Below are 22,539 nucleotides of genomic sequence, written 5' to 3'. Positions count from 1 at the left end.
GGTAAGGCAGGAACAGAGCAATGAGTTCTGCATTCCATGTTGATCTGATACGATCACTGTTTTATTATTGTCTTTCAACTCAGTTTTGTTCGACCCCGCTGTGGTGTATCGCAGGAGATCGAGATTACGATGCGATATAACCCTATAGATCGAAGACGAATTGCCCGTAGGATATTTTTTCCTGAATATTGCAACTAAGGCTGCATTTCTCCGTCAGATCAGTCATATTGCAGTACTCAGATGGGTGAGGAGCACTGAAAAAAGCATGCATTCGTTCTGCGCGAAAACGCCATGCTCTCAAAGTGCAGTTGCGGTCTATGCTACAGAACAACCCGTTGATCACTTTAGGAAAAGCAGAAGCGACGATAGTATCCGCCACGGACGTCATTTTGTCTCATCAGCGTGTTTTTCTTGTCCTGAGAACACTGGAATACAGCCAAGAAGATAACAGTTCTGGTTCAAGCACGGCCACCTTCCAGCGAATCGCGACTTCAGCGTTTCTGGAACTTTGCGATCGGAATGAGGTATGAGGACGTCGGTTTGTTTCTTCAGTCGAAGAGAATTTCTCCGGATGAAACTGTCGGAGCATATATGCGTATTCGCGGAGTAGGCAGCCCGGTATATGTACAATCGGATGCGCAGAGAACAACGATATCGTATTCTTCTCTAGATGAAGTGGATCCAAATGGCGGCCTCAGTTTCGCTCGTTCAGAGGACTCATACAACAGAACCCACTTTGCCGAATCACTGAAGACTTTTCCTCACGTCTGCAGACGTTTCTCTATTGAACCACGTGACACTTCGCATTCCATCTTGCGTACGAGCTTATGTCGATTATATCGGGCTAGAGCAGCTTTTGATCCCTCTGTCCGCTTCGAGGTTCAACCCCATCAAATCAGTGCTTTCTATCGTGACAAATAATGATCGCTCAAAGACCAATCGGTGACGCTCTTACCAAACGGTGCCGCCTGGACACAAGTCGTCCATCCTCCTCAAGTCCTTCTCGCTCGGGGAATGTACCAACCCAAGGGCATAGACAACTGCGTTCATTTGACGAAATGAAAAATCCTAGGGAAAGTGACGGAAACGTAAGTAGAGGATCCTGAGAAGCCATAATCCCCGAGTAGGGCAAAAAGAACGAAAAATTCCTCTTCTCGCCGACCATCGAACGGAGAAGAGCAAGTGACGAAGGAGCAGAAGATGATGAAGGGAGATAGGCGAGAAAAAAGTGTTTGCCCAACGGGACGATAACAAAACTGCAGTGGCACCAAGGGCGTCGTCTCTAGGAATCCCTACAAAGTTGAGCTCCACAAGAGGCAATAAACGCAAGGAGTTCATGAACCGAGACCTCATCCTCGCCTTCAACATCGGACGGTATGCGATGCTGAAGACGAGACTCGAGGAGCAGACGACAGCAAACTTTGTGGGACAGCGTCTCAGGCTCGAAGTGTCTGTGGTGAAACTGAAGCCATTTGCAGAGTGTCGGGCAAAAAGGCTGGGAGGCTTCTGCGCGTCGGCATATGCACGCACTCCTTGATAGCGAAACTTTTCCGTTTACTGACATGTGTTTTGGATCAAAGGCCATGAAAAATTCCAGCATCACATGGACCTTTCGCTTCCGGAGCACCACGCTCGTGACCACTGTCGCTGGAGTTTGAAGTCTCTATTCCGTTGCTCACGTCCAACAGTCACCATCTAGAATGCAGGAATCTCGTTGAAGCTCGGCAAAAGCCGCACAGTGGGATCGGGTGAAGGTCGCTCACACAGAGCAAGAATCTGTTTATGTTTTTGTGGTTGGGTGAAATAACCTGGATTCCGCCTGTCGCACCAATATCGCTGGTTACCAGTCAGAAATCTCAGCTCCCTTTCAGTTGCTTCTCCGTTCCACAAGCATTTGGTGATTACATTGATGCAACCGATTTGGTCGGATTCTTCAAGCGCGTCCATTTGGAGCGAAATAGAAACAATCGTTTCCAAAACAGTCCGCCAGTGATCAGCTGATTCCGATTGTATGCGATCTGGATAAGTGTATTCCAGAGGACTTGTCAATTCCGAGTGTCTGAAGGGCCGCTCTCAGATATAAATTGATCCACGGGACTCGATATCTGAATACGTAACAGCTGCTTGCTCTCTGATGCAAACTTCTCCCGCAGCATCAGCATGGAGAGCGTCAACGCGTACAACCCCAAGAGAATTTGGCTCTCCCGCCGGAACGCTTTGCTTAGAGAGACGTTATTCATCTGCATTCGAGCCAGGATTGCATCACCGGTATCTGCCTCTCCAACAGTGTTTGACTTCTGCAGACGGAGTCCACGAAGCTCATTCACTGCGAGACCCTGAAACGCCCATCGAATAAGACTGATCTCGGGAATAGAGCGCGCCCACGAGGGGGGGTTTGTTACAAAAAAGCCACCGAAAACGATGAAAATAACCATCAGTGCCGGTCCAATTGCAACTGCAGCCTGAGTTGTGGGTGCAATAGCGCCAACGCAGAGCCCGAAGGCCGCGCTGGCGAATGACTCGAGCGTGAGCATGCCAAGGAATCGACCTAAACGTCCCTGGGTGGCTCGCAAACCACAGAGACGGTGCGTCAAAATTCCAAACAGCACAGGAAAGGCCGCGGCTATGGGAGCTTCTGCCAACAGCTTCGTCGCTATGTATACAGAGAGATCATACATTCCCCTCGCGCGCTCCTTCGATGCAATCGAACGCTCCTCTGTGAAAATATACAATGTCTTAACCAACGCAGACATGGCTGTATTGATGGTAGAAACCTGCAAGAGACCAAGCCTGTCTTGAGCTGCGGCTTGGCTGAGACCGAGGCGATAATAGATCGATCCGAAAAGAAGCGCTGAGAAAATTGTTGACCCCAAGCGTGCCAAATTTGTTTTCCAGTCCCTCGAAACCTGTCGCCAGGCGCGCTGCAACAGCAACCGGGCTTGTGTCCGAAGCGGAACCACAGGCCGCAGCCTTACCTTTAAAGCTCTCTCGGAAACTGCTTTCGTTCCTTCCAGTTCATTAGACGGGATCGAAAGATGTATCGGAACCGCTGCGATAAGTTTCGACACTTTTCGACGTGAGTGCTCAGGTTGAAGCTGGTCTGGTGAAACCTCATCTATAAGCCACTCAGCCACGGATGACTCGGCAGGCCGCTGTTGGCCAAGAACTTGTTCAAAGTGCTCTGCAGCCAATCTGTACTCACCAGCATATACGATCTCACCATCGCAGAGGATTATGAGATCATCAATGAGATCGAGAATGCTGCTCCTCGGCTGGTGCAAGGTCACAATCACAGTCCGGCTTTCATCGGCAAGTCTTCGAAACACCTCCATCACTTTTAGCGCCTGACTCGCATCTAAGCCCGTTGTAGGTTCATCCGCAAAAATGAGACTCGGGCTACCAAAAAGCTCACAGCCGATGGCGAGGCGCTTCCGCTCGCCTCCAGACAAACCAGGATTCCGAGCATCACCAATACGTGTTTCAGCACAGCGCCCGAGACCAAGCTCAGAAATAAGATTCTCCACAAAAGCTTGGCGTGCGCTCTTGCTGAGTCGTCGGGGCAGCAAGAGCTCCGCATAAAATTCGAGCGTCTCGCGAGCTGTCAGTTGCGAGAAGAAACTTTCCTCCTGCTCGATAAACGCAGTCCGAAAAGGAGCTTGAGTGCTGCCGCTATTTCCCGTGTTCGAAGTATTCCCCACGAGCTCCCTTGCCTGAGAGGCTTGTCGAATGCGAATCCGCAAGTAACCTTGAACGGAATAAGCACCAGAGTTGGGGAGCCGGCCCGCCAGTACCCGCAACAGCGTGGACTTGCCACTACCTGAAGCACCCATTATTGCGAGAATTCGACCTGGTCGAGCAACCCCTCTTGCATGGGATAAGATGAGGCGTCCAGCAGGATGCCGCTTGTCTTTAACTTTCACTCGCACGTCCCCCCACTCGAGGAAAACTGCCGGAGGCGCTTTGTGAAGCTCCTCGGTACTCAGAGCGATATCATCTTTTTCCCTTCCCCTTCTCGAGAGGCTTCTTCCTGCGAATATTGCAAGTAAACCTGCTCCCACGACCCAGATCATATCTCTGTTCGAACTCTAAGCTCACGCTCCCGATTCAATAGAGCAACAGAGGAAAAAACTTCTTGAGGAGGTAATCGCAATGATTCCAACGATCGGCAGCGTCTGCATGAGAGAGCCCTCTGCGCGAAATTGTGTACGTAACACTCATCACAGAGAATGCTTTTCAAGCGTTTTCGGAATATTTGTCTGAGCCTCAAATAGACATTAGGAAAACGGATATGTGGTCCGCAAGCTAGTTCTGCAGTTTGATCAGAAGGATAGACAACCGCCGAAGGGTGGCGGAATTTATGAGCTTATGGAAAGAAGAGAGGTTGCCTGGACGCTTCTCCTCCATGAATATGGAATAATGTTCGAGTTTGCGGAGGCACCTCGTGGAAGGCACCTCGTGGAAGGCACCTACCATGCACGACGAAACACATACAAAGCCATTGAGCGTGAAATCTTGGACGTAGCGGGACATTTGTGTTCAGACAACGGGGCGCCCCGTCACCAGAAATTCTCGCTGCTGCAGGCCTTCAAACCTCTGACGCGTTGGTTAAGAATGAGTAGAAAGAGATTAAAACTTGTTAGGTTCCGAAGTTCTGTGATCTGCTGTCATGGCGATTGCCCGCGCTCGGGGCGGGGAGTTCAGAAGCTACAGCATCGTGCACCAGAATATGTCCCCTAAGATTCAAACACTGCAAGCGACGCTCTCGTCAAAGGAAAAGAGGATCTAATCTAGAAGCTTGGGTCTCTCATGAACGAAAGCTATTCCAGGTCTTTTCGGAAATTAGAGCCAAGCGAGTAGCCTGGGAACGCGTAACTCAAATCGCGCGCCAACAGATAAAACCATCAGGAACTCGCGTGCAGAATATAAAGTATTCGAAGTTTATGAATATGGGTCCCGCCAAGGTCCATTTGCTCGCAAAGCATCGTAGAGCACAGCTCCGATGCGAAAATGGCGTACCCAGCGCCACAGGGAGCGCAATCGTCGCGTTCGGCACTCAGAAATAAGACGCCGTTGGAATTAACCAAACCCTAAATTTCAACGGCAAGAATGGCATCAGCCGTTTTGCGGAACATACCCATACGCGGAGCGCAACTGTGGGCACTCCCCAGAACCTCGGCCGCTATTGCGCAGCCCAGGAATCCCAATTCTAATCACGGAATTCGCACTGTGTAAGATAAGCGAAACAAAAAAATGTTCCACAACCATGGTAGGTAAATATATATCCAGTCCCAGACGCCTCCCAGCAGTTCCTGACCAGCCCCTGCCATCGGCTGCAGCTTCGCCTTGTGCACTTCAAGCCTCAGGGGCTGCCCCACAATGCTGGATCGCGTCGGCTCTGCGGGCCTCGTCTCCAGAACCGCACATTCCCTGATATTGATGGCGGCATAGAGGTCCCAGGTCACGAACTCCATCTCTATATTTCCTCTGCATGAACTCGATATTGCGAGAGTTCCTCGATCTCGTGCCCCCTCTCCCAGTACAGTCTCGTCGCAGTCTCATCGGGCGAACCCCTCTTCTCGCCTGCCGCCCCTGTGCCTCTCTTCTTCTTCGTCACTTGCGCTTCTTCGCTCCATGGTCGGCGAGACCAGGATTTCTTTCGTCCTTTCCCTCAAGAAGCCGGCCATGGCGACCGCCTTTGATCTCCGACTTCCATGCCCATACCTTCCCCTAGATTTTTTATTTCTGCTAAGGCACGCACGCGGAACGCGTCTCTCATCAGCGGCGAAAGAGCAGTTGATGGCACGCACCTGCGTATGGAACGCAATTCAGGTGAAAGTCTATCAACGAGTCGCTGATCCGTTGGCCGCGCCCTCGCAGCTGCACCCGCCTGCCGCGCGTGCCGGAGGCGAATCGCCCAAGAAGCGGACGCCAGTTGAAAGCTCGCTGCGCGGTGCAGTGCGCAATAGTGTGCACCTGGTCTTTGCTTGCTGGGAGAGTGTTCGCCTGATGAGCGCCTTTGTCGTGCCTGGGTGGCCGCTTCGGGGTGGGGTAGCTGGATCGCGCCGATCCAGGGCGCTGTACCCGCACCACGGGTCTGCTGGGCTTTTGCGGAGACGTGCGTTTCCGCGTTGCACAGCGGGGGACGTTCGCGGGAGCTACACCGTTGGGAGGCGGCTTCCTTCGGAAACGCCGCCACCACTGCCGGTGCCGACCGACTACGTCCTCATCTCGGAGACTGCCGAGTGGAGACGGCTGGTGGAGCATGCATCTGAGATCGATCGTTTGCACCTGCGGGAGCTGATGCAGGACGTCGATCGCGTGCGTTCTCTGCGCGCTGAGTATGACGGGATCTACCTCGACTACTCGCGGCAGCGGGTGACGAAGGATACGATTGAGCTACTTTTCGCGCTAGCGCGTCGTGCGCGTTTGGTGGATAAGATCCGCGCGATGCAGTCCGGCGCGCACATAAACGTGACCGAGCGGCGCGCCGTGCTGCATACGGCGCTTCGCGCGGAGCGGAACGCAAGCCTTGTTGTCGACGGTACGGACGTTGTTCGTGACGTGTGGCGGGTGCTCGATCACGTGCGTGAGTTCAGCGAGCGGGTGCGCAGCGGGGAGCATCGCGGCGCCACGGGGAAGCCGCTTCGCAGCGTCATCGCTGTGGGGATTGGCGGCTCGTATCTGGGGCCAGACTTTGTGCACGAGGCGTTTCGGACGGATCCGGAGGCGTTTGAGGCGGCGCGGGGGCGGCACCTTCATTTTCTCAGCAACGTGGATCCTGTGGATATCAAGCGCTGCACGCAGGATCTGTCGGCGGAGGAGACGCTGATAGTGATCGTGAGCAAGTCGTTCACAACCGCGGAGACGCTTCTGAATGCACGGGCGATGCGCGAATGGCTCTGGTCCGAAATGGGGCGCTCGGATGAGGTCGTGCGGCTCCACATGGTTGCCTGCAGCAGCAACGTGCCGATGGTGGAGAAGTTCGGGATCGACCCGCGGAACACTTTTGAGTTTTGGGACTGGGTCGGGGGTAGGTATTCCGTGTGCTCTGCGGTCGGAGCGCTGCCGCTCTCGATTCAGTACGGCTTCCCCACGTTCCTGCGATTTCTAGAGGGCGCGCGCTCTGTTGATGCGAACTTTTACGACGTTGCTAGTCCGCTGGCGGGGAACTTGCCGGTGATCATGGGGCTTCTCGGCGTCTGGAACCTGTCTTTTCTCGGCTACAAGAGCCGGGCGCTGCATCCTTACGCAGAGGCGCTTCTCAAGTTCCCCGCTCATATCCAGCAGGTTGACATGGAGAGCAACGGTAAGCACGTGACGCTGCGCGGCGACGACGTCGACTACGCGGTCGGTGAGATCGACTTTGGAGAGCCCGGCACCAACGGCCAGCACTCGTTTTTCCAGCTGCTGCATATGGGGCAGACGGTACCCTGCGATTTTATTGGCTTCATCGAGTCCCAGTACCCGCTGTGCATCGAGGGTGAGCCGGTCAGCAATGCAGACGAGCTCATGGCGAACTTTTTCGCCCAGCCAGATGCTCTGGCGTACGGCAAAACAGCGGCGGAGTGTCGTGCAGAGGGCCGCCCCGAATGGCTGATTCCGCATCTCGTGACGACTGGCAACAGGCCGAGTCTGACGCTGCTGCTGCAGAGGCTGGATCCGTACGCCACTGGCCAGTTGCTCGCGCTCTATGAGCATCGCACGGCAGTCCAGGGTTTCATCTGGGACATCAATTCATTCGACCAGTGGGGCGTCGAACTCGGAAAGGTGCTCGCAAAGCGTGTCCGAAAGCAGCTGAACGAAAGCCGCTACTTCGGCCGCCCCATTTCGGAAGAGTTCAACGCTTCAACCAGGGATCTCATGGAGAGATATCTACGGGGTCAAGTTGGATGCGTTTTCAATGAGCCCTTCGACTACCACCGTGATACAGACACTGGACGATCCCCGCTGTAACCTTGAGCGCCCAGTCGGTGCTCGGCTAGTGCAGGATCCACAGGCTCGCAGCAACTGGAGCGCTCTACGTGACACCGGCCTGATGCTTCTGTGGACGCGAGGGGTCACTGGAAGACCCGCGCACAACCCGAAACCAAGCGGACCATCCCAGGGGCAGCTCCGCGCATCCAATGCACCGCGCTGACCGCACTGTCGAGCAAGACACCTACGGCAGAGACGATCGAATATTTTTCTGGTAGATTTACGCAGACTGGTGCCCGAGAGGGGCGTACACAGGTTGCGCTCGAGTGATGCTCCTGCATCATCGCTACCAGTGCGGAGACCATGCGCCGCTCCGAGTCACCGAGGGCAGCGCGCTCGAGAGCCGCCCTCTGGGGATGACTTCCACGCGTAGAGGTATGGGCAACACTAAAATCACAGCGACCTTTAACGATCGTCCGCCTGTGATCTACAGCCCATGCACCGAGTATCGCCGAGTGTGTCCACAGGAGGGCTCCCGCCCACCGGTAAGCGTCAGGGTATCGCAAATTTCGGCGTTATACCCGTGAATAACTGCGAACACCGACGATTTCGCCTTGCAACAGTATGAACAAGAAGCGCAAGAAGTAAACCGGAATCTAGATACGTTGTGTACTTTTACTCCGTGGCATTATGCGTGACTAGGGAGCTCATGCGTGCACGAATAGAACTGGAATCGAAATATCTTATGCACCTTCCGTCCGTGGCATTATGCGTGACTGGGGAGATCATGCGTTTGCATCCTTCGCCGCGATCGTTCGGACACGACGATGGATCCTCGGTGAGTCCCCGCAAGTTGTTCTTCAGTAGCGCAGGATCCTTGAATCTTATAGGGGATCCCTAAATGTCTCGATTCCAATCGGCATTTACGGAAGCAGATATCATTCCGCACCAGATCCACCGTGTTCCACACACCAGTCTCCAGACTTCGCTCTGAGGATTATGGTTCGCTGCATAGATGCCCTACCCGGTGGCGTTTCTTCAGTGAGCGCTTGCTCTGGAGTCGAGCGCGCTGCTGTTGCTGTTGCTGTTGCTGTTGCTGCTACTGCTACTGCGAACGCCACACACAGACGGGACAGCTCAGCTATTCCCTCGTGGACGCCGGCTGGGGGCCCTGCCAGCCGAGGCTCGCAAATCCCCTGCTGCGTCACAGCGTGCGCACTCGCATGCATCGAAACAGTCTTGCGCAATCTTCTGCTACGCACTCGATTCCATATCCCAAAATGTGCATGGAAGACTTTCACGCACCAGCGTGCATATTAGATCAGGCCGCTAGTTCGATCTAGCACCGCACCTATTCTGCTATGGAGCAGCATCCGCGGCGCTTCACTCGCGCTCTGAAGCATGACCCATGGGAACCAGGGGTGCCTCACGACACAGCGTGGTCTTGCAGGTACCGGCATAGGCGTTGTGCAAAGCTTGGAGAACGCTCTTTCCAGACTTCCGTAGCCCGAAAGCGCCACAGCGCCAGTGTGCACGTCTCGGCAGCGTTCTGCACGAGCCTCCGAGGCACAGTCGTAGAACGCATCCTGCCGGTGTCTCGAGCATGCAGGCATGCCACACCTACGATCATTTTTCGTACAAGCGTATCCATCTCGAAAGCTCCACGCAGATACATCATCAAACAGGCGATATTCGGTCCGACACTCGAGCTGGACGCGGCAGCTGCTCGCCCGATGCATCACCAAGAACTCGTTTGCGATACGCCCAAGCGGCAGCCGCAGCCACTCCTTCTATATGCAGCTCGGCCGAGGCCTCACTACGGACGTGTTCTCGGGACGCAGCACCAGCAACCCGTGCAGCAGCATAGGTTTCCGCACACAGACTTTCGTGCAACGAGGGAGACTCGTTCCGAGGTCCGGTATCGGAGCGTCCTCGATAGCGGCCAACTCGAGGCGACCGTCCGTCAGCAGAAGCTTCAGAGTGCGCTCGGGCCCGCTTGGAAGATCCGCTTTTTCCTCAGCGGCGCTGACGTCCGCAACGTCCAGCACCTGAAAAACGAGAAGCTCCCCGCGTATGGGAACGACCACGCCGTCTTCCTTGGAGAGCAGCGCTGGCTGTGCCTCCGCAGGAAGGCTGCCTCTCTCGACGACGCGCCGGTCCTCAAAGTCGACTGTTTCCAGAGCAAACGTTACGAGTTCTTCAACGTCTGGGTAACGTTCGTGTGCTTGCGTGAGCCAGTCAAGGCTGAAGCACGGAAGGCCCCGTCTCCAGAGCGCCCGTTGGAGGTGCTCCAACCCGGACGCCATCGGCGGGAGAAAACCTTCGAGGTGGACAACGGTTCAAAACCGCAGGACCCGCTCCAGCCCAGAGGCGATGCAGCTGCCGCGTACCCAGCCGTTGTTACCCTAGAGAACAGCACGTTCTACGGAACGCATTTGCGAACGAGAACGATGAGGCCCAACGTGATCACGCGGGATACTACAGCCGTGTTTAGACCCTGCAAGAATACTCTCTTCCAAAGCGTTCCCATTCCGCAGAGCGTTGCCGCAGCAAACGCCGCTTGAAAATCTTTGCCCGGCACAGAACCGCTGCTTCCGCGGCGTCCTCAAACGCCTTTTCCTGCAGCCTCTCGCGCCTTCTTCGCTACGTTCGACGGCGTGATCCCAAAGTACTTCATCAGGTCAGGCCCTTTGCCGGACGCTCCGAAGCGATCGATGCACACAAAGTGATCCGCATACTTCGACCAGCCGAAGCTTGAGGCAGCCTCACATACGACCCTCCGGCTGCGAGGCACGGCAGCAGGAAGCACAGACTCTTGATAAGCTGCATCCTGGTCCTCAAAGAGCTCCATGCAGGGCATCGACACCACGCGCACATTCAAAGCATCGCTAGTTCGTAGTTGATCGGCGGCCTCCACGACGACGTCCACCTCGGAGCCTGTTCCGATAAGGATCACATCCGGGTGCTTGCCCGCAGGGCTATTATCCGAAACCACGTACGCTCCGCGCAGGGCACCATCGTATGAGGATGTCTCGAGCTTGTTCGTCTTCTGTCGCGTGAGCGCCAACAGAACGACTTTGTCATCATGCCGGATCGAGAGCGCATAGCCAGCTGCGCACTCGTTCGCATCGCACGGACGGAACGTGTACACATTCGGCATAGCTCGCAGGCTAGCCAGATGCTCGATGGGCTGGTGCGTGGGGCCATCCTCGCCTAAGGCGACGGAGTCGTGCGTTGTAATGAACGTGATTCCCGCCTCGGAGAGGGCAGCAAGGCGGAGCATGCCCCGGGCGTAATCGGTGAATATCAGAAAAGTCGCGCAGTAGGGAAACAGTCCAGTGTTGTGGAGCTTGATGCCCGCGGTGATCGCAGTCATCGCTGCCTCGCGGACACCGAAGCGCATATTCTTGGCTTTGTAGTTGTTACGAGAGAAATCGCCAAAGCCCTTCAGGAGCGTGTTGTTCGAAGGGGCCAGGTCTGCAGATCCCCCGATGATCTCCGGCATCACCGCAGCGAGCGCATTGAGCATTGCGCCGGAGACTTGCCTCGTAGCCATGGAGCCTGTCTTTGCCGCACAATCCTTGAGGGCCTTTTCCCAACCAGGGCTCTTCTCCTTGCGAATCACCATCCGCTCGAATAGTGCAGCCTGTTCTGGGTGCTTACTCTTGTACCGCTGCAAGAGCTCATTCCATTCCTGTTCAAGACGTGCCCCCTCTTGGATCTTGCGGCGACAATGTTTCAGCACCTCCTCTGGGACCTCGAAAGGAGCATATTTCCATCCAAGATTCTCCCGCGTTGCCTTGACTTCGTCGGCACCGAGGGCAGCTCCGTGAACATCATGCGTGTCTGCTTTGTGAGGGGATCCAAAGCCAATAATAGTCGAGACAATTATCAGTGATGGACGCGTTGTATCGCTTTTTGCTGTGAGGATGGCCTGCTCAATTGCTCCGAGATCCTCATTACCGTTGGGAACCCTCAGGACCTGCCAACCGTACGCCTCATAGCGTGCACCCACATCCTCGCTGAATGAAAGATCAGTGTGCCCGTCAATCGTTATTTTGTTATCATCATAGAAACCGATCAGCTTCCCCAGTCGTAAATGCCCTGCAAGAGACGATGCCTCGGAGGCAACACCTTCCTGCGCACATCCGTCACCCATGATAAAGTAAGTGTAATGGTCAATCAGCTTCTCCTGTGGGGTGTTGAACATTGCTCCGAGGTGCGCTTCGGCGATAGCGAGACCAACAGCCTGTGCCACACCAGAGCCCAGAGGCCCTGTGGTCACTTCAACGCCAGGAAGAAGAAAGTTCTCGGGGTGACCCGCGGTTACCGCACCAAGCTGCCGAAACTGTTTGATATCTTCTATTGTTGGACGATCATACCCATAGAGGTGAAGCAAAGCATATAATAGCATTGACCCGTGGCCGCTGCTTAGCACAAAACGATCGCGATTGACCCAGTTCGGATTCTTGGGGTTAAAGCGCAGATACTTGTCCCAAAGAGTAAACGCGAGCGGGGCCTGACCCATGGGCGCTCCAGGGTGTCCAGAGTTCGCCTTCTCTACGGCGTCGACAGCCAGGAAACGAATGCTGTTGATGCAGAGGTCAGCGAACGCGTTCCCCGTCTGCTTTGGCTTCACTAGCGATACCCCAGCAGTAGCTGTTGCACGCACTTGAGGCAAACGACTGACTGTACGGGAACCACCGCGACGCCCGAGCACTACGCGCTCCCACGTGCCCGGTGCAAACCTCCCCCGAGCGCCCAGAAGAGAATCGTTCCGTTTCGTCTGGCAAACCCGGCGACCAGAGAATTCAGAAAGCGTCACACTCGGTCGTGAAGGTGCTGAGAGGTATGCGAGCATTATTTTGCAGAAAGGTAAGCTTCTTGAAAGTCGTTCCCCAAAAACTTATGAATGTTTGATGTCGTCGTCGTCAACGCGTGCGAAACGCATGGTTGTCGATTGCGCTGACCTGAATTAGAATTTTATGTACAACTAAGGATCAACTTGAACATCACACGTTGATACGCATCCTGCCAACGACCGCAACGCACGAGAGCTAATCGCGGCTGCATCATCAGGTGCGCCTCCGGGCATGCATTACCGAAACGGATCCAATGCAAGCATGTTTTCCTCACAATGGGAAAAAACTGAAACCACTTGATGCGGAGTCGGTTGTACAGATGCTATAGGGTCCCAAGAAGCCAACTTTCTGAAAATAGATGCAAGCCGGCGCAAATACGAGGCAAGCGCCTAAATTGCTCCGATGTGAACTCAACAATCAATCGCCGCGTGCTGCTTCAGAATAAAAAGATAACAGGCGATATTGCATGCTCAAACCATTGGACATTTATGCAAGAAGCTGATGCTGCGGGAACGTATGCCAGGTCCCCTCATCAAACATCGCCACGAAGGTATAGCTCGAAATCTGCTAAGCTCGCTCGAGTTTTGCACCAATCCTCTCGGTGCTCGGGCTCGAGTTCCATAGAGTATGCCTCGGACGCGGCTTCATGCAGCAATAAGCAATTACAAATCACAAATTGCAGTAGCCACACGTTGCGCGAGAAAGAAACGAGCCCGTTCGAGCCAGCACGAACTGCAGCGGCGCCTCGCGCAGAGCGCAACCTGCCAGTGCCGTGTTTAAACGCCTAGGAGCGCACTCGGAAACGAATGCAAATAGTATGAAACCGCCTGCGTCCTCGAGATGATGCCCACAAGGAATCACGAGGCCATTACGTCTGCACCTAGCGGTTGCCTCAGGCGCGCCGGCGGCAAACAGAGATTTACAGTGGGCGCACGAGGCAGGCTCAGCACTCGGAGACAGCTCGTCATTAGCACAATCTGGCGACCATTCCCTTTCGTGCGATCATTCTCACGCTGTTGGAACATATGCGTACTCAAACGGATACGGCAGGTGCTCCTCTCGTCCTCAGGTGCTTGTGTGCAGCCGGTGGGATCCACATTCGATTAGACAATAGCGCACCTAAATAACTGCGTCAGCGTATACAGCCCCACCAGCAGCGGCTCTAGCGTTCCCGCGCTGCGAGACCACAAGATAGCATGCTCCCGACTCGTTCACTGGACGCGACTCAGGCAGCTATTTGAGGGATGATTTCCCGCGCAGTATACAGCTGACTAGGACGCTGTTCGTAGCATTTTGCGCGCGCGGCACGCAAACATGGTCTCGTGTGGCTTGAGCGCGCGCCACCCATGAATCTGGCCATATGCGCTCGCGCATCGGTAACATATCTGGCGGGAATTTGCATTTCCGTACTACTGCTTCGCTGCTAGTGCGTGAAGAGGTTCACCATGTGCCAAACGGAAAGCAATCAAGAGTCTGGTGCATTACGTGTGAAACGATTGAGTGAGTGCGCTACGTTGCCTCTCCGGTCTTCAGAGCACGCGGCGGGCTACGACCTCTTTGCCGCTGAGAGCGTCGAGATTCCACCAGGAGGCCGCGCGCTCGTCCGCACTGACCTAGCAGTTGCCGTACCTGTCGGCACGTATGGCCGTGTTGCACCTCGTAGCGGGCTGGCTCTGAAGCACGGTATCGATCTCGGCGCTGGAGTAGTGGATCAGGACTACCGCGGGAACCTCGGTGTTGTGATTTTCAACCTGGGCGAGGAATGCTTCCAGGTCGAAGTTGGGATGCGGATTGCTCAGCTTATTCTGGAACGGATCGAGACACCACCAGTTGTGGAGGTGGCCGAGCTGGAGGAAACGCAACGCGGCTGCAAGGGTTTCGGGAGCACCGGCCGGTAGAACATCACGCTCTGTCTGGTTCGTGTCGTACAGATATTCTCCAGGCGAGGATATGACACGAATGAGGCGCATGCGCTCTATGCCCCCATCTGTGTGCTGGATCTGGAGCTTCTCGGGACGCGCTACAGCACGAACAATACGCGGGTGGCCCTCAGTGCTGCGAGCGGTTCTTGTCGGAGGCAACCGGGCGGTGGGGGCCTCGCGCGATTCAGAACCCTGAAACCCGCAAGGAATGGACTGCTCGAATAGCGAACTCGATGAAGTGCTCCCTGTCCAGGGTTGGTTCTTCTGTCGGTGCCTATAGAGGATCACTCGTGGCCTAAAGCCGCAAGAGGCCTTCATACCTTTGGGACGCTGACAAGTCACTCCCACACTTTGCGGCCGGTCACCGTGGATGCTCCATGAAAGGACGGTTGTTCTCTCCTGTTTACTTTACCGCGGCAAGTAGCTGCAGCGCCCGAGGCAATCCTTCTGAGTCCAATCAGAAAGATTGCTGGGATGTCGCCTCAGTCTCCGATAAGCTCCTTCAGCTTAGCATCGAGAGCACCATCTGCTGCCTGAAGGTGTGCGTGGAAGAGCGGACCACACCCAGCGCCCAACGGCAAGGCATGCTCAATGCACCCGTGCACATATCGCTTGCTCAGGTAAACTGCTTTAAGCAAGGGGTAGCCCTTAGCGAGGCCAGCAGCTATCGCCGATGCAGTGGTGCAGCCCGTTCCGTGACTGTTCCTCGAGCTAAGTCTTGAAAGTGTAAGCTCAGTTAGACCGCCGTGTACGCGATCGCTAAACAGGTCAACACAGACGTTGCCAGTGGAGTCTAGGTGGCCGCCCTTGAGAAGAACTGCGCGCGTTTCAGGCAACTCCTCCATGAGCTCGACAAGTGCACGTCGCATTGAATCCATGCTATCGATTGTGAGGCGCCTACCTAGCAGCTGTTCGGCCTCGGGGATGTTTGGCGTTAGAACCGTTGCCAGCGGTGCAAGACGAGTCTTCAAGGCCGCTACTGCATCGGCGGCAAGCAAGCGGTCGCCGCTCTTTGCCACCATGACTGGGTCGACGACCAGAGGCGCCATGGCAGCTGGTTCGCTGCTCTCTATGGTATCTGCCACCACGTTGATGGTGCCGCAGTCCAAAAGCATACCAGTCTTTATGGCGTCAACGCCGATGTCGCTCAGAACGCTCTGTAACTGGGCGCGAACCAAAGCGGGAGACACACCCTCCACGGCCTGCACTCCAACCGTATTCTGGGCCGTGATCGCTGTGATAACGGTCATGCCGTACACGCCGAGGGCTTCAAAAGTCTTCAGATCGGCTTGGATGCCGGCACCGCCTCCCGAGTCCGAGCCTGCGATGCTCAAAGCGCGTGGCATGCTGCTGGAGCTGGCTTCGCCTCGGACCATCCTGTTGAGCTACTGCGGGTTTCATAGAGCGCAAAGTCAGTAAACAAGCCGAGACCGTGGCCAATGTGCACTTCGAACCTGGCGTTTGGGGGCTACGAACTTGGGCACCAAGCTTGTGCAACCCAGCCAAAGTCGCCAACAGCACGCACGAGAGCTGGTTCAGCAAACAGCCAAGTTACTTAAGGCACTCACCTCAGTCCGAACAAGTGATTTACACTGCTTATAATTCCACGCGACCAGCAAACCCAAACTGCCCAGGCTGGATCCCAGCCTCTGGCTCCCGTGTCAGTCCTTAGCGTGTCCAGCCCAGTCACAGCCTAAGGGCGTTTTGGGCGCCGATACGCACGAAGCACGCAGAAATTCGACTGCTGCAGGGTCACCGAGGAGTCCACGCACGTAATCGATTATTTCTAGCAGAGGAAATTGTTACACGCGGTCGGGTCTTTTTGCCTGTGGAAGAACTCCAGAAACGCACTCGCTCGAGATTTGCCACTGTGGAGCGAATGCTTGTGCCTCCGCCAATGCCGAACACAATGGAATAATGAACTGCTCGGTCTTCTCTTGTCTTTCGTTTTTATGCACTCTTTCTAGATGTACAGCGTCAACGTTCGACTATCAGCCATAAGGGCATATGGTTTCATACTTAATTTTAGAACACTCGGTTGGCATTTCTGAGCGGCTCTTTCGACAGTCTGCCGCTGGAGTTCCATGCGTCACTGAAATCAAGCTGATTCTCGACGCTGTCAAACAAGCAATTGTAAAATACCCGGTATCATGATCGATTTTGTATTTATAAGCCTCCTTTCTTCCTCCTTCCTTACGAGTTGGGTGCTCAAATCATGCATGTTTCAAGTTTTCTATCTTTATGTTTCAAGACAAGTCGTGGGCGCAGCAGGTCTCGCTTACTGCTGGGTTGACGACAAAAATTACTCGAGGCTGCTCGTTGGAGACTCGTTGACAAGATCACTCTAGAACGTAACTGACCATCTAGGGTAATACAATAGATTCTGTTCAAAAGGAGGGTCCCCTACTCCGTCCTGCCATCGATGAAACGGCATTCGATAGCAGCATAGTACCAAAATCGAGAGAAGCTCTCAGAGGCTCCGACCTCCTCTGTTTGGAGAGAAAAGTATCTAAGACTCGGACGTCAGTCATCCCAGCGATCGCTTTCCACGAAGAGCGCATCAGATCTTCACAAGAAGGGAGCTTGCAAATATCGAAATTTCTCAACTCGTCCTCAAACCCGGATTTTCGCCCCAGTATATTCTTCTTCGTGGAAAAATCGCGTTCCACAAATACTTTTCCGTTGGTAATGAGTAGAGACCAGAGGATGGATCATTTTATGCATTCGAACTTATTTTCCATAGTTTCGCCAAATGAAGAACGTCTTCCGGTTCCGCGAGGCACTGACCTGGGGAAGCGGATGCACATGTCAATACCTTGGATTGTCCTCAATACGAACTGGTGCTCGTCGCTTTAGAGGCCGCAATTGAAACCGCCCGGCCTGCCAGGGTTTGTTTCGCACAAGGTTTCCAAGTTTTAGGTTGGCGGATTTCTGAAGAGACGTGAGGGAAAAAGTTGAAAGATGAATTGAGAATGACAATAAATTGCTGGTTCGTCAACAGAGGCACACAGCCCAACCACACCATGTGAGAGAGGGAAACAGCTGTTTAAGGACTAAAAAGAAATCCTAGAGCATTTCGAACAGAGGTGCATACCCGTCCCAGAGAACGTCGCCACCTTTCGACGGATCGCCTTGCTGTACGAACCTCAACGCTCGGGCAGCTACGCGAACGAGGAGCTTTGCGTGTCGCTACTTTGCGACGCTACACTCATAAAGGGATTCATCTGAGCGTGCTTGCTCTTGCCGGAGCACACATCCTGCGCATGTAAATATGCATTTCTTTCAGCAAGCTCCAGCAACATGCTTGCCTTTCGCACAAGACTGCGGACATTCCTCACTTCAAGGACCTTGTGAAAGTGATGAATTTCTTTGAGAGACTATTGACACCGACCGCCTTCTATGCCCTCACTCTTCCAGAGTACATGCCGAGTACTCCTCTCTCGCTCTGAGCTTTCATCGACGCCGAACGCTCTTCGGTCTTTCAGCTGAACAAATTTGCGGATGCCGAGGATTTCACTCGTTGCGAGACTCAAAGCGTTCCAGAAAAACAAAGAGGCACTTGGGACGAAAAGTATGCACGGCGAGCCTGAAACACGTCAGCGTTCACTTCCACCCTCGGGTGATGTATTCGTTGATGTTGAAACGAAAAAACCACGAGTCGGTCTCAAGTCCGGGCGACATGAAGGAGCTCTTCGTTATCGGCGTTTCGTCGAAGCCCATCGACTGGAAAGAGAGGGAGCATTGTAAACCTCCGTCGAATGCTTTTCCGAGACGAATACGCCAAAGAAATGATTCAGCTGTCGCCTGTGAGTAACCAGCAAAAGAAAGGGATGATGCTTCTGCATTTGGGGTGCTGTACCGTGTCCCTGAAGGGAAGAAATTTTCTACTTTTCCAATCGAATCTTTAAGTCGCTCCTACCAGCACCTCGATATGAGGCTTTTTTCCAATTTGATTGAGTGGGGCGCCTCCGTACAGGCGGCGTAGATGCTTCTGATGCACAACACGAAGAGCATCAAAGCAGAAGAGGAGCTTATCGACTGCCTGGAGTGCATGGAAGAAATTGTGCGCTCTTGGCCCGAAGCTTCGAAGGAACGCAAAAACGGGAGGAGGAGCGACAAGTCAATGAAAGCAAAGATAGATGCGTATGGGAAAGAAATAAAGAAGGAACAAAGAATTCGCACCATCACGACAAGACGTAGCGTCCTCCTTCGAGACCAATGACGTAGCTGCATCCAAAATCATCAAACGCGGGCGTCTTGCACGGTACACGGCCCACTGAGAGCCCAAACGCTCCTCTGCTCAGATGAGGTAAGACACGGTGGAACATCAAGCAATGCAGAAGCATGTCCTCGTGAATCTTCTCCGCTATGCACAGTGCGTCGGCCTGAAGCCAGGGAAAGAGACTCCATACACCAGCGCTTCGTTGAGGCTCGAGGAGGAGTCCGCCTGCCTGTGGTAAACGACGACGCACTGGAGGAATCGTTGGTGAACCATCGGACTTCAACCAACAGCTGTAAGACCTACTAACATACGTCTCATCTTTATCTCAGCAGAGAGTAATGACTGGGCGAATAATCCAGAAACGTGCAGGCCAAACGCAATGATGTCTTAGAAGCCTTGGAGGCGTTATCGCACTCAGCAGAAAGTCCTGTACGATATGCCCGCGACAGTGCAAAGTGCCGCAATGAATTTCGTAATAATCTACACGTTTTGTGAAAAGTATTGTACCGGGAACGAAGGGTGGCGAGGAAGAGAATGGTGCGTGATCGAATGCGTCGGTGTGAATGTATGCGCGCTGGGAGAAGCGCCCAATCAACGAGGTGGAAGAAATATCGCGCTGCCTCACGCGCAATAATCCACAACCATGGTAGGTAAATATATATCCAGTCCCAGACGCCTCCCAGCAGTTCCTGACCAGCCCCTGCCATCGGCTGCAGCTTCGCCTTGTGCACTTCAAGCCTCAGGGGCTGCCCCACAATGCTGGATCGCGTCGGCTCTGCGGGCCTCGTCTCCAGAACCGCACATTCCCTGATATTGATGGCGGCATAGAGGTCCCAGGTCACGAACTCCATCTCTATATTTCCTCTGCATGAACTCGATATTGCGAGAGTTCCTCGATCTCGTGCCCCCTCTCCCAGTACAGTCTCGTCGCAGTCTCATCGGGCGAACCCCTCTTCTCGCCTGCCGCCCCTGTGCCTCTCTTCTTCTTCGTCACTTGCGCTTCTTCGCTCCATGGTCGGCGAGACCAGGATTTCTTTCGTCCTTTCCCTCAAGAAGCCGGCCATGGCGACCGCCTTTGATCTCCGACTTCCATGCCCATACCTTCCCCTAGATTTTTTATTTCTGCTAAGGCACGCACGCGGAACGCGTCTCTCATCAGCGGCGAAAGAGCAGTTGATGGCACGCACCTGCGTATGGAACGCAATTCAGGTGAAAGTCTATCAACGAGTCGCTGATCCGTTGGCCGCGCCCTCGCAGCTGCACCCGCCTGCCGCGCGTGCCGGAGGCGAATCGCCCAAGAAGCGGACGCCAGTTGAAAGCTCGCTGCGCGGTGCAGTGCGCAATAGTGTGCACCTGGTCTTTGCTTGCTGGGAGAGTGTTCGCCTGATGAGCGCCTTTGTCGTGCCTGGGTGGCCGCTTCGGGGTGGGGTAGCTGGATCGCGCCGATCCAGGGCGCTGTACCCGCACCACGGGTCTGCTGGGCTTTTGCGGAGACGTGCGTTTCCGCGTTGCACAGCGGGGGACGTTCGCGGGAGCTACACCGTTGGGAGGCGGCTTCCTTCGGAAACGCCGCCACCACTGCCGGTGCCGACCGACTACGTCCTCATCTCGGAGACTGCCGAGTGGAGACGGCTGGTGGAGCATGCATCTGAGATCGATCGTTTGCACCTGCGGGAGCTGATGCAGGACGTCGATCGCGTGCGTTCTCTGCGCGCTGAGTATGACGGGATCTACCTCGACTACTCGCGGCAGCGGGTGACGAAGGATACGATTGAGCTACTTTTCGCGCTAGCGCGTCGTGCGCGTTTGGTGGATAAGATCCGCGCGATGCAGTCCGGCGCGCACATAAACGTGACCGAGCGGCGCGCCGTGCTGCATACGGCGCTTCGCGCGGAGCGGAACGCAAGCCTTGTTGTCGACGGTACGGACGTTGTTCGTGACGTGTGGCGGGTGCTCGATCACGTGCGTGAGTTCAGCGAGCGGGTGCGCAGCGGGGAGCATCGCGGCGCCACGGGGAAGCCGCTTCGCAGCGTCATCGCTGTGGGGATTGGCGGCTCGTATCTGGGGCCAGACTTTGTGCACGAGGCGTTTCGGACGGATCCGGAGGCGTTTGAGGCGGCGCGGGGGCGGCACCTTCATTTTCTCAGCAACGTGGATCCTGTGGATATCAAGCGCTGCACGCAGGATCTGTCGGCGGAGGAGACGCTGATAGTGATCGTGAGCAAGTCGTTCACAACCGCGGAGACGCTTCTGAATGCACGGGCGATGCGCGAATGGCTCTGGTCCGAAATGGGGCGCTCGGATGAGGTCGTGCGGCTCCACATGGTTGCCTGCAGCAGCAACGTGCCGATGGTGGAGAAGTTCGGGATCGACCCGCGGAACACTTTTGAGTTTTGGGACTGGGTCGGGGGTAGGTATTCCGTGTGCTCTGCGGTCGGAGCGCTGCCGCTCTCGATTCAGTACGGCTTCCCCACGTTCCTGCGATTTCTAGAGGGCGCGCGCTCTGTTGATGCGAACTTTTACGACGTTGCTAGTCCGCTGGCGGGGAACTTGCCGGTGATCATGGGGCTTCTCGGCGTCTGGAACCTGTCTTTTCTCGGCTACAAGAGCCGGGCGCTGCATCCTTACGCAGAGGCGCTTCTCAAGTTCCCCGCTCATATCCAGCAGGTTGACATGGAGAGCAACGGTAAGCACGTGACGCTGCGCGGCGACGACGTCGACTACGCGGTCGGTGAGATCGACTTTGGAGAGCCCGGCACCAACGGCCAGCACTCGTTTTTCCAGCTGCTGCATATGGGGCAGACGGTACCCTGCGATTTTATTGGCTTCATCGAGTCCCAGTACCCGCTGTGCATCGAGGGTGAGCCGGTCAGCAATGCAGACGAGCTCATGGCGAACTTTTTCGCCCAGCCAGATGCTCTGGCGTACGGCAAAACAGCGGCGGAGTGTCGTGCAGAGGGCCGCCCCGAATGGCTGATTCCGCATCTCGTGACGACTGGCAACAGGCCGAGTCTGACGCTGCTGCTGCAGAGGCTGGATCCGTACGCCACTGGCCAGTTGCTCGCGCTCTATGAGCATCGCACGGCAGTCCAGGGTTTCATCTGGGACATCAATTCATTCGACCAGTGGGGCGTCGAACTCGGAAAGGTGCTCGCAAAGCGTGTCCGAAAGCAGCTGAACGAAAGCCGCTACTTCGGCCGCCCCATTTCGGAAGAGTTCAACGCTTCAACCAGGGATCTCATGGAGAGATATCTACGGGGTCAAGTTGGATGCGTTTTCAATGAGCCCTTCGACTACCACCGTGATACAGACACTGGACGATCCCCGCTGTAACCTTGAGCGCCCAGTCGGTGCTCGGCTAGTGCAGGATCCACAGGCTCGCAGCAACTGGAGCGCTCTACGTGACACCGGCCTGATGCTTCTGTGGACGCGAGGGGTCACTGGAAGACCCGCGCACAACCCGAAACCAAGCGGACCATCCCAGGGGCAGCTCCGCGCATCCAATGCACCGCGCTGACCGCACTGTCGAGCAAGACACCTACGGCAGAGACGATCGAATATTTTTCTGGTAGATTTACGCAGACTGGTGCCCGAGAGGGGCGTACACAGGTTGCGCTCG

General features: G+C 55.1%; 7 protein-coding genes and 1 non-coding gene across 8 annotated transcripts, besides 2 other annotated features; 4 read left to right on the top strand and 4 right to left on the bottom strand.

Annotated features, from left to right (window-relative positions):
* Positions 1-2,045: 2,045 nt before the first annotated feature.
* Positions 2,046-4,070, bottom strand: CYME_CMO130C (ATP-binding cassette, sub-family G; the record flags this gene model as incomplete). The annotated part of the gene is made up of 1 exon (XM_005537480.1): positions 2,046-4,070. The coding sequence occupies one exon, from the start codon at positions 4,068-4,070 to the stop codon at positions 2,046-2,048; it is 2,025 nt and encodes a 674-aa protein (XP_005537537.1).
* Positions 4,071-4,936: 866 nt separating this feature from the next.
* Positions 4,937-5,673: a sequence feature (possible transcribed region).
* Positions 5,632-7,953, top strand: CYME_CMO363C (glucose-6-phosphate isomerase; the record flags this gene model as incomplete). The annotated part of the gene is made up of 1 exon (XM_005537479.1): positions 5,632-7,953. One exon carries the CDS (start codon positions 5,632-5,634, stop codon positions 7,951-7,953), a length of 2,322 nt encoding a protein of 773 aa, XP_005537536.1.
* Positions 7,954-8,577: 624 nt separating this feature from the next.
* CYME_CMO362T lies at positions 8,578-10,108 on the bottom strand. The gene has a single exon (XR_002461516.1). It is a non-coding gene; the product is annotated as a hypothetical transcript (transcript).
* CYME_CMO361C (hypothetical protein) lies at positions 9,276-10,478 on the top strand (the record flags this gene model as incomplete). Its single annotated transcript, XM_005537478.1, has 1 exon — positions 9,276-10,478. The coding sequence occupies one exon, from the start codon at positions 9,276-9,278 to the stop codon at positions 10,476-10,478; it is 1,203 nt and encodes a 400-aa protein (XP_005537535.1).
* Positions 10,479-10,519: 41 nt separating this feature from the next.
* On the bottom strand, positions 10,520-12,775 carry CYME_CMO128C (transketolase; the record flags this gene model as incomplete). The annotated part of the gene is made up of 1 exon (XM_005537477.1): positions 10,520-12,775. One exon carries the CDS (start codon positions 12,773-12,775, stop codon positions 10,520-10,522), a length of 2,256 nt encoding a protein of 751 aa, XP_005537534.1.
* Positions 12,776-13,279: 504 nt separating this feature from the next.
* Positions 13,280-14,041: a sequence feature (possible transcribed region).
* A 180-nt stretch (positions 14,042-14,221) lies between these two features.
* On the top strand, positions 14,222-14,674 carry CYME_CMO126C (dUTP pyrophosphatase; the record flags this gene model as incomplete). The annotated part of the gene is made up of 1 exon (XM_005537476.1): positions 14,222-14,674. One exon carries the CDS (start codon positions 14,222-14,224, stop codon positions 14,672-14,674), a length of 453 nt encoding a protein of 150 aa, XP_005537533.1.
* Positions 14,675-15,180: 506 nt separating this feature from the next.
* Positions 15,181-16,074, bottom strand: CYME_CMO125C (phosphomethylpyrimidine kinase; the record flags this gene model as incomplete). The annotated part of the gene is made up of 1 exon (XM_005537475.1): positions 15,181-16,074. The coding sequence occupies one exon, from the start codon at positions 16,072-16,074 to the stop codon at positions 15,181-15,183; it is 894 nt and encodes a 297-aa protein (XP_005537532.1).
* A 4,232-nt stretch (positions 16,075-20,306) lies between these two features.
* Positions 20,307-22,253, top strand: CYME_CMO124C (glucose-6-phosphate isomerase; the record flags this gene model as incomplete). The annotated part of the gene is made up of 1 exon (XM_005537474.1): positions 20,307-22,253. One exon carries the CDS (start codon positions 20,307-20,309, stop codon positions 22,251-22,253), a length of 1,947 nt encoding a protein of 648 aa, XP_005537531.1.
* Positions 22,254-22,539: the final 286 nt, after the last annotated feature.

This window comes from Cyanidioschyzon merolae, chromosome 15 (genome assembly GCF_000091205.1).
Source record: "Cyanidioschyzon merolae strain 10D DNA, chromosome 15, complete genome".
In the NCBI taxonomy this organism is placed as follows: domain Eukaryota; phylum Rhodophyta; class Bangiophyceae; order Cyanidiales; family Cyanidiaceae; genus Cyanidioschyzon; species Cyanidioschyzon merolae.
This window is presented reverse-complemented; position numbering and strand designations above follow the sequence as displayed.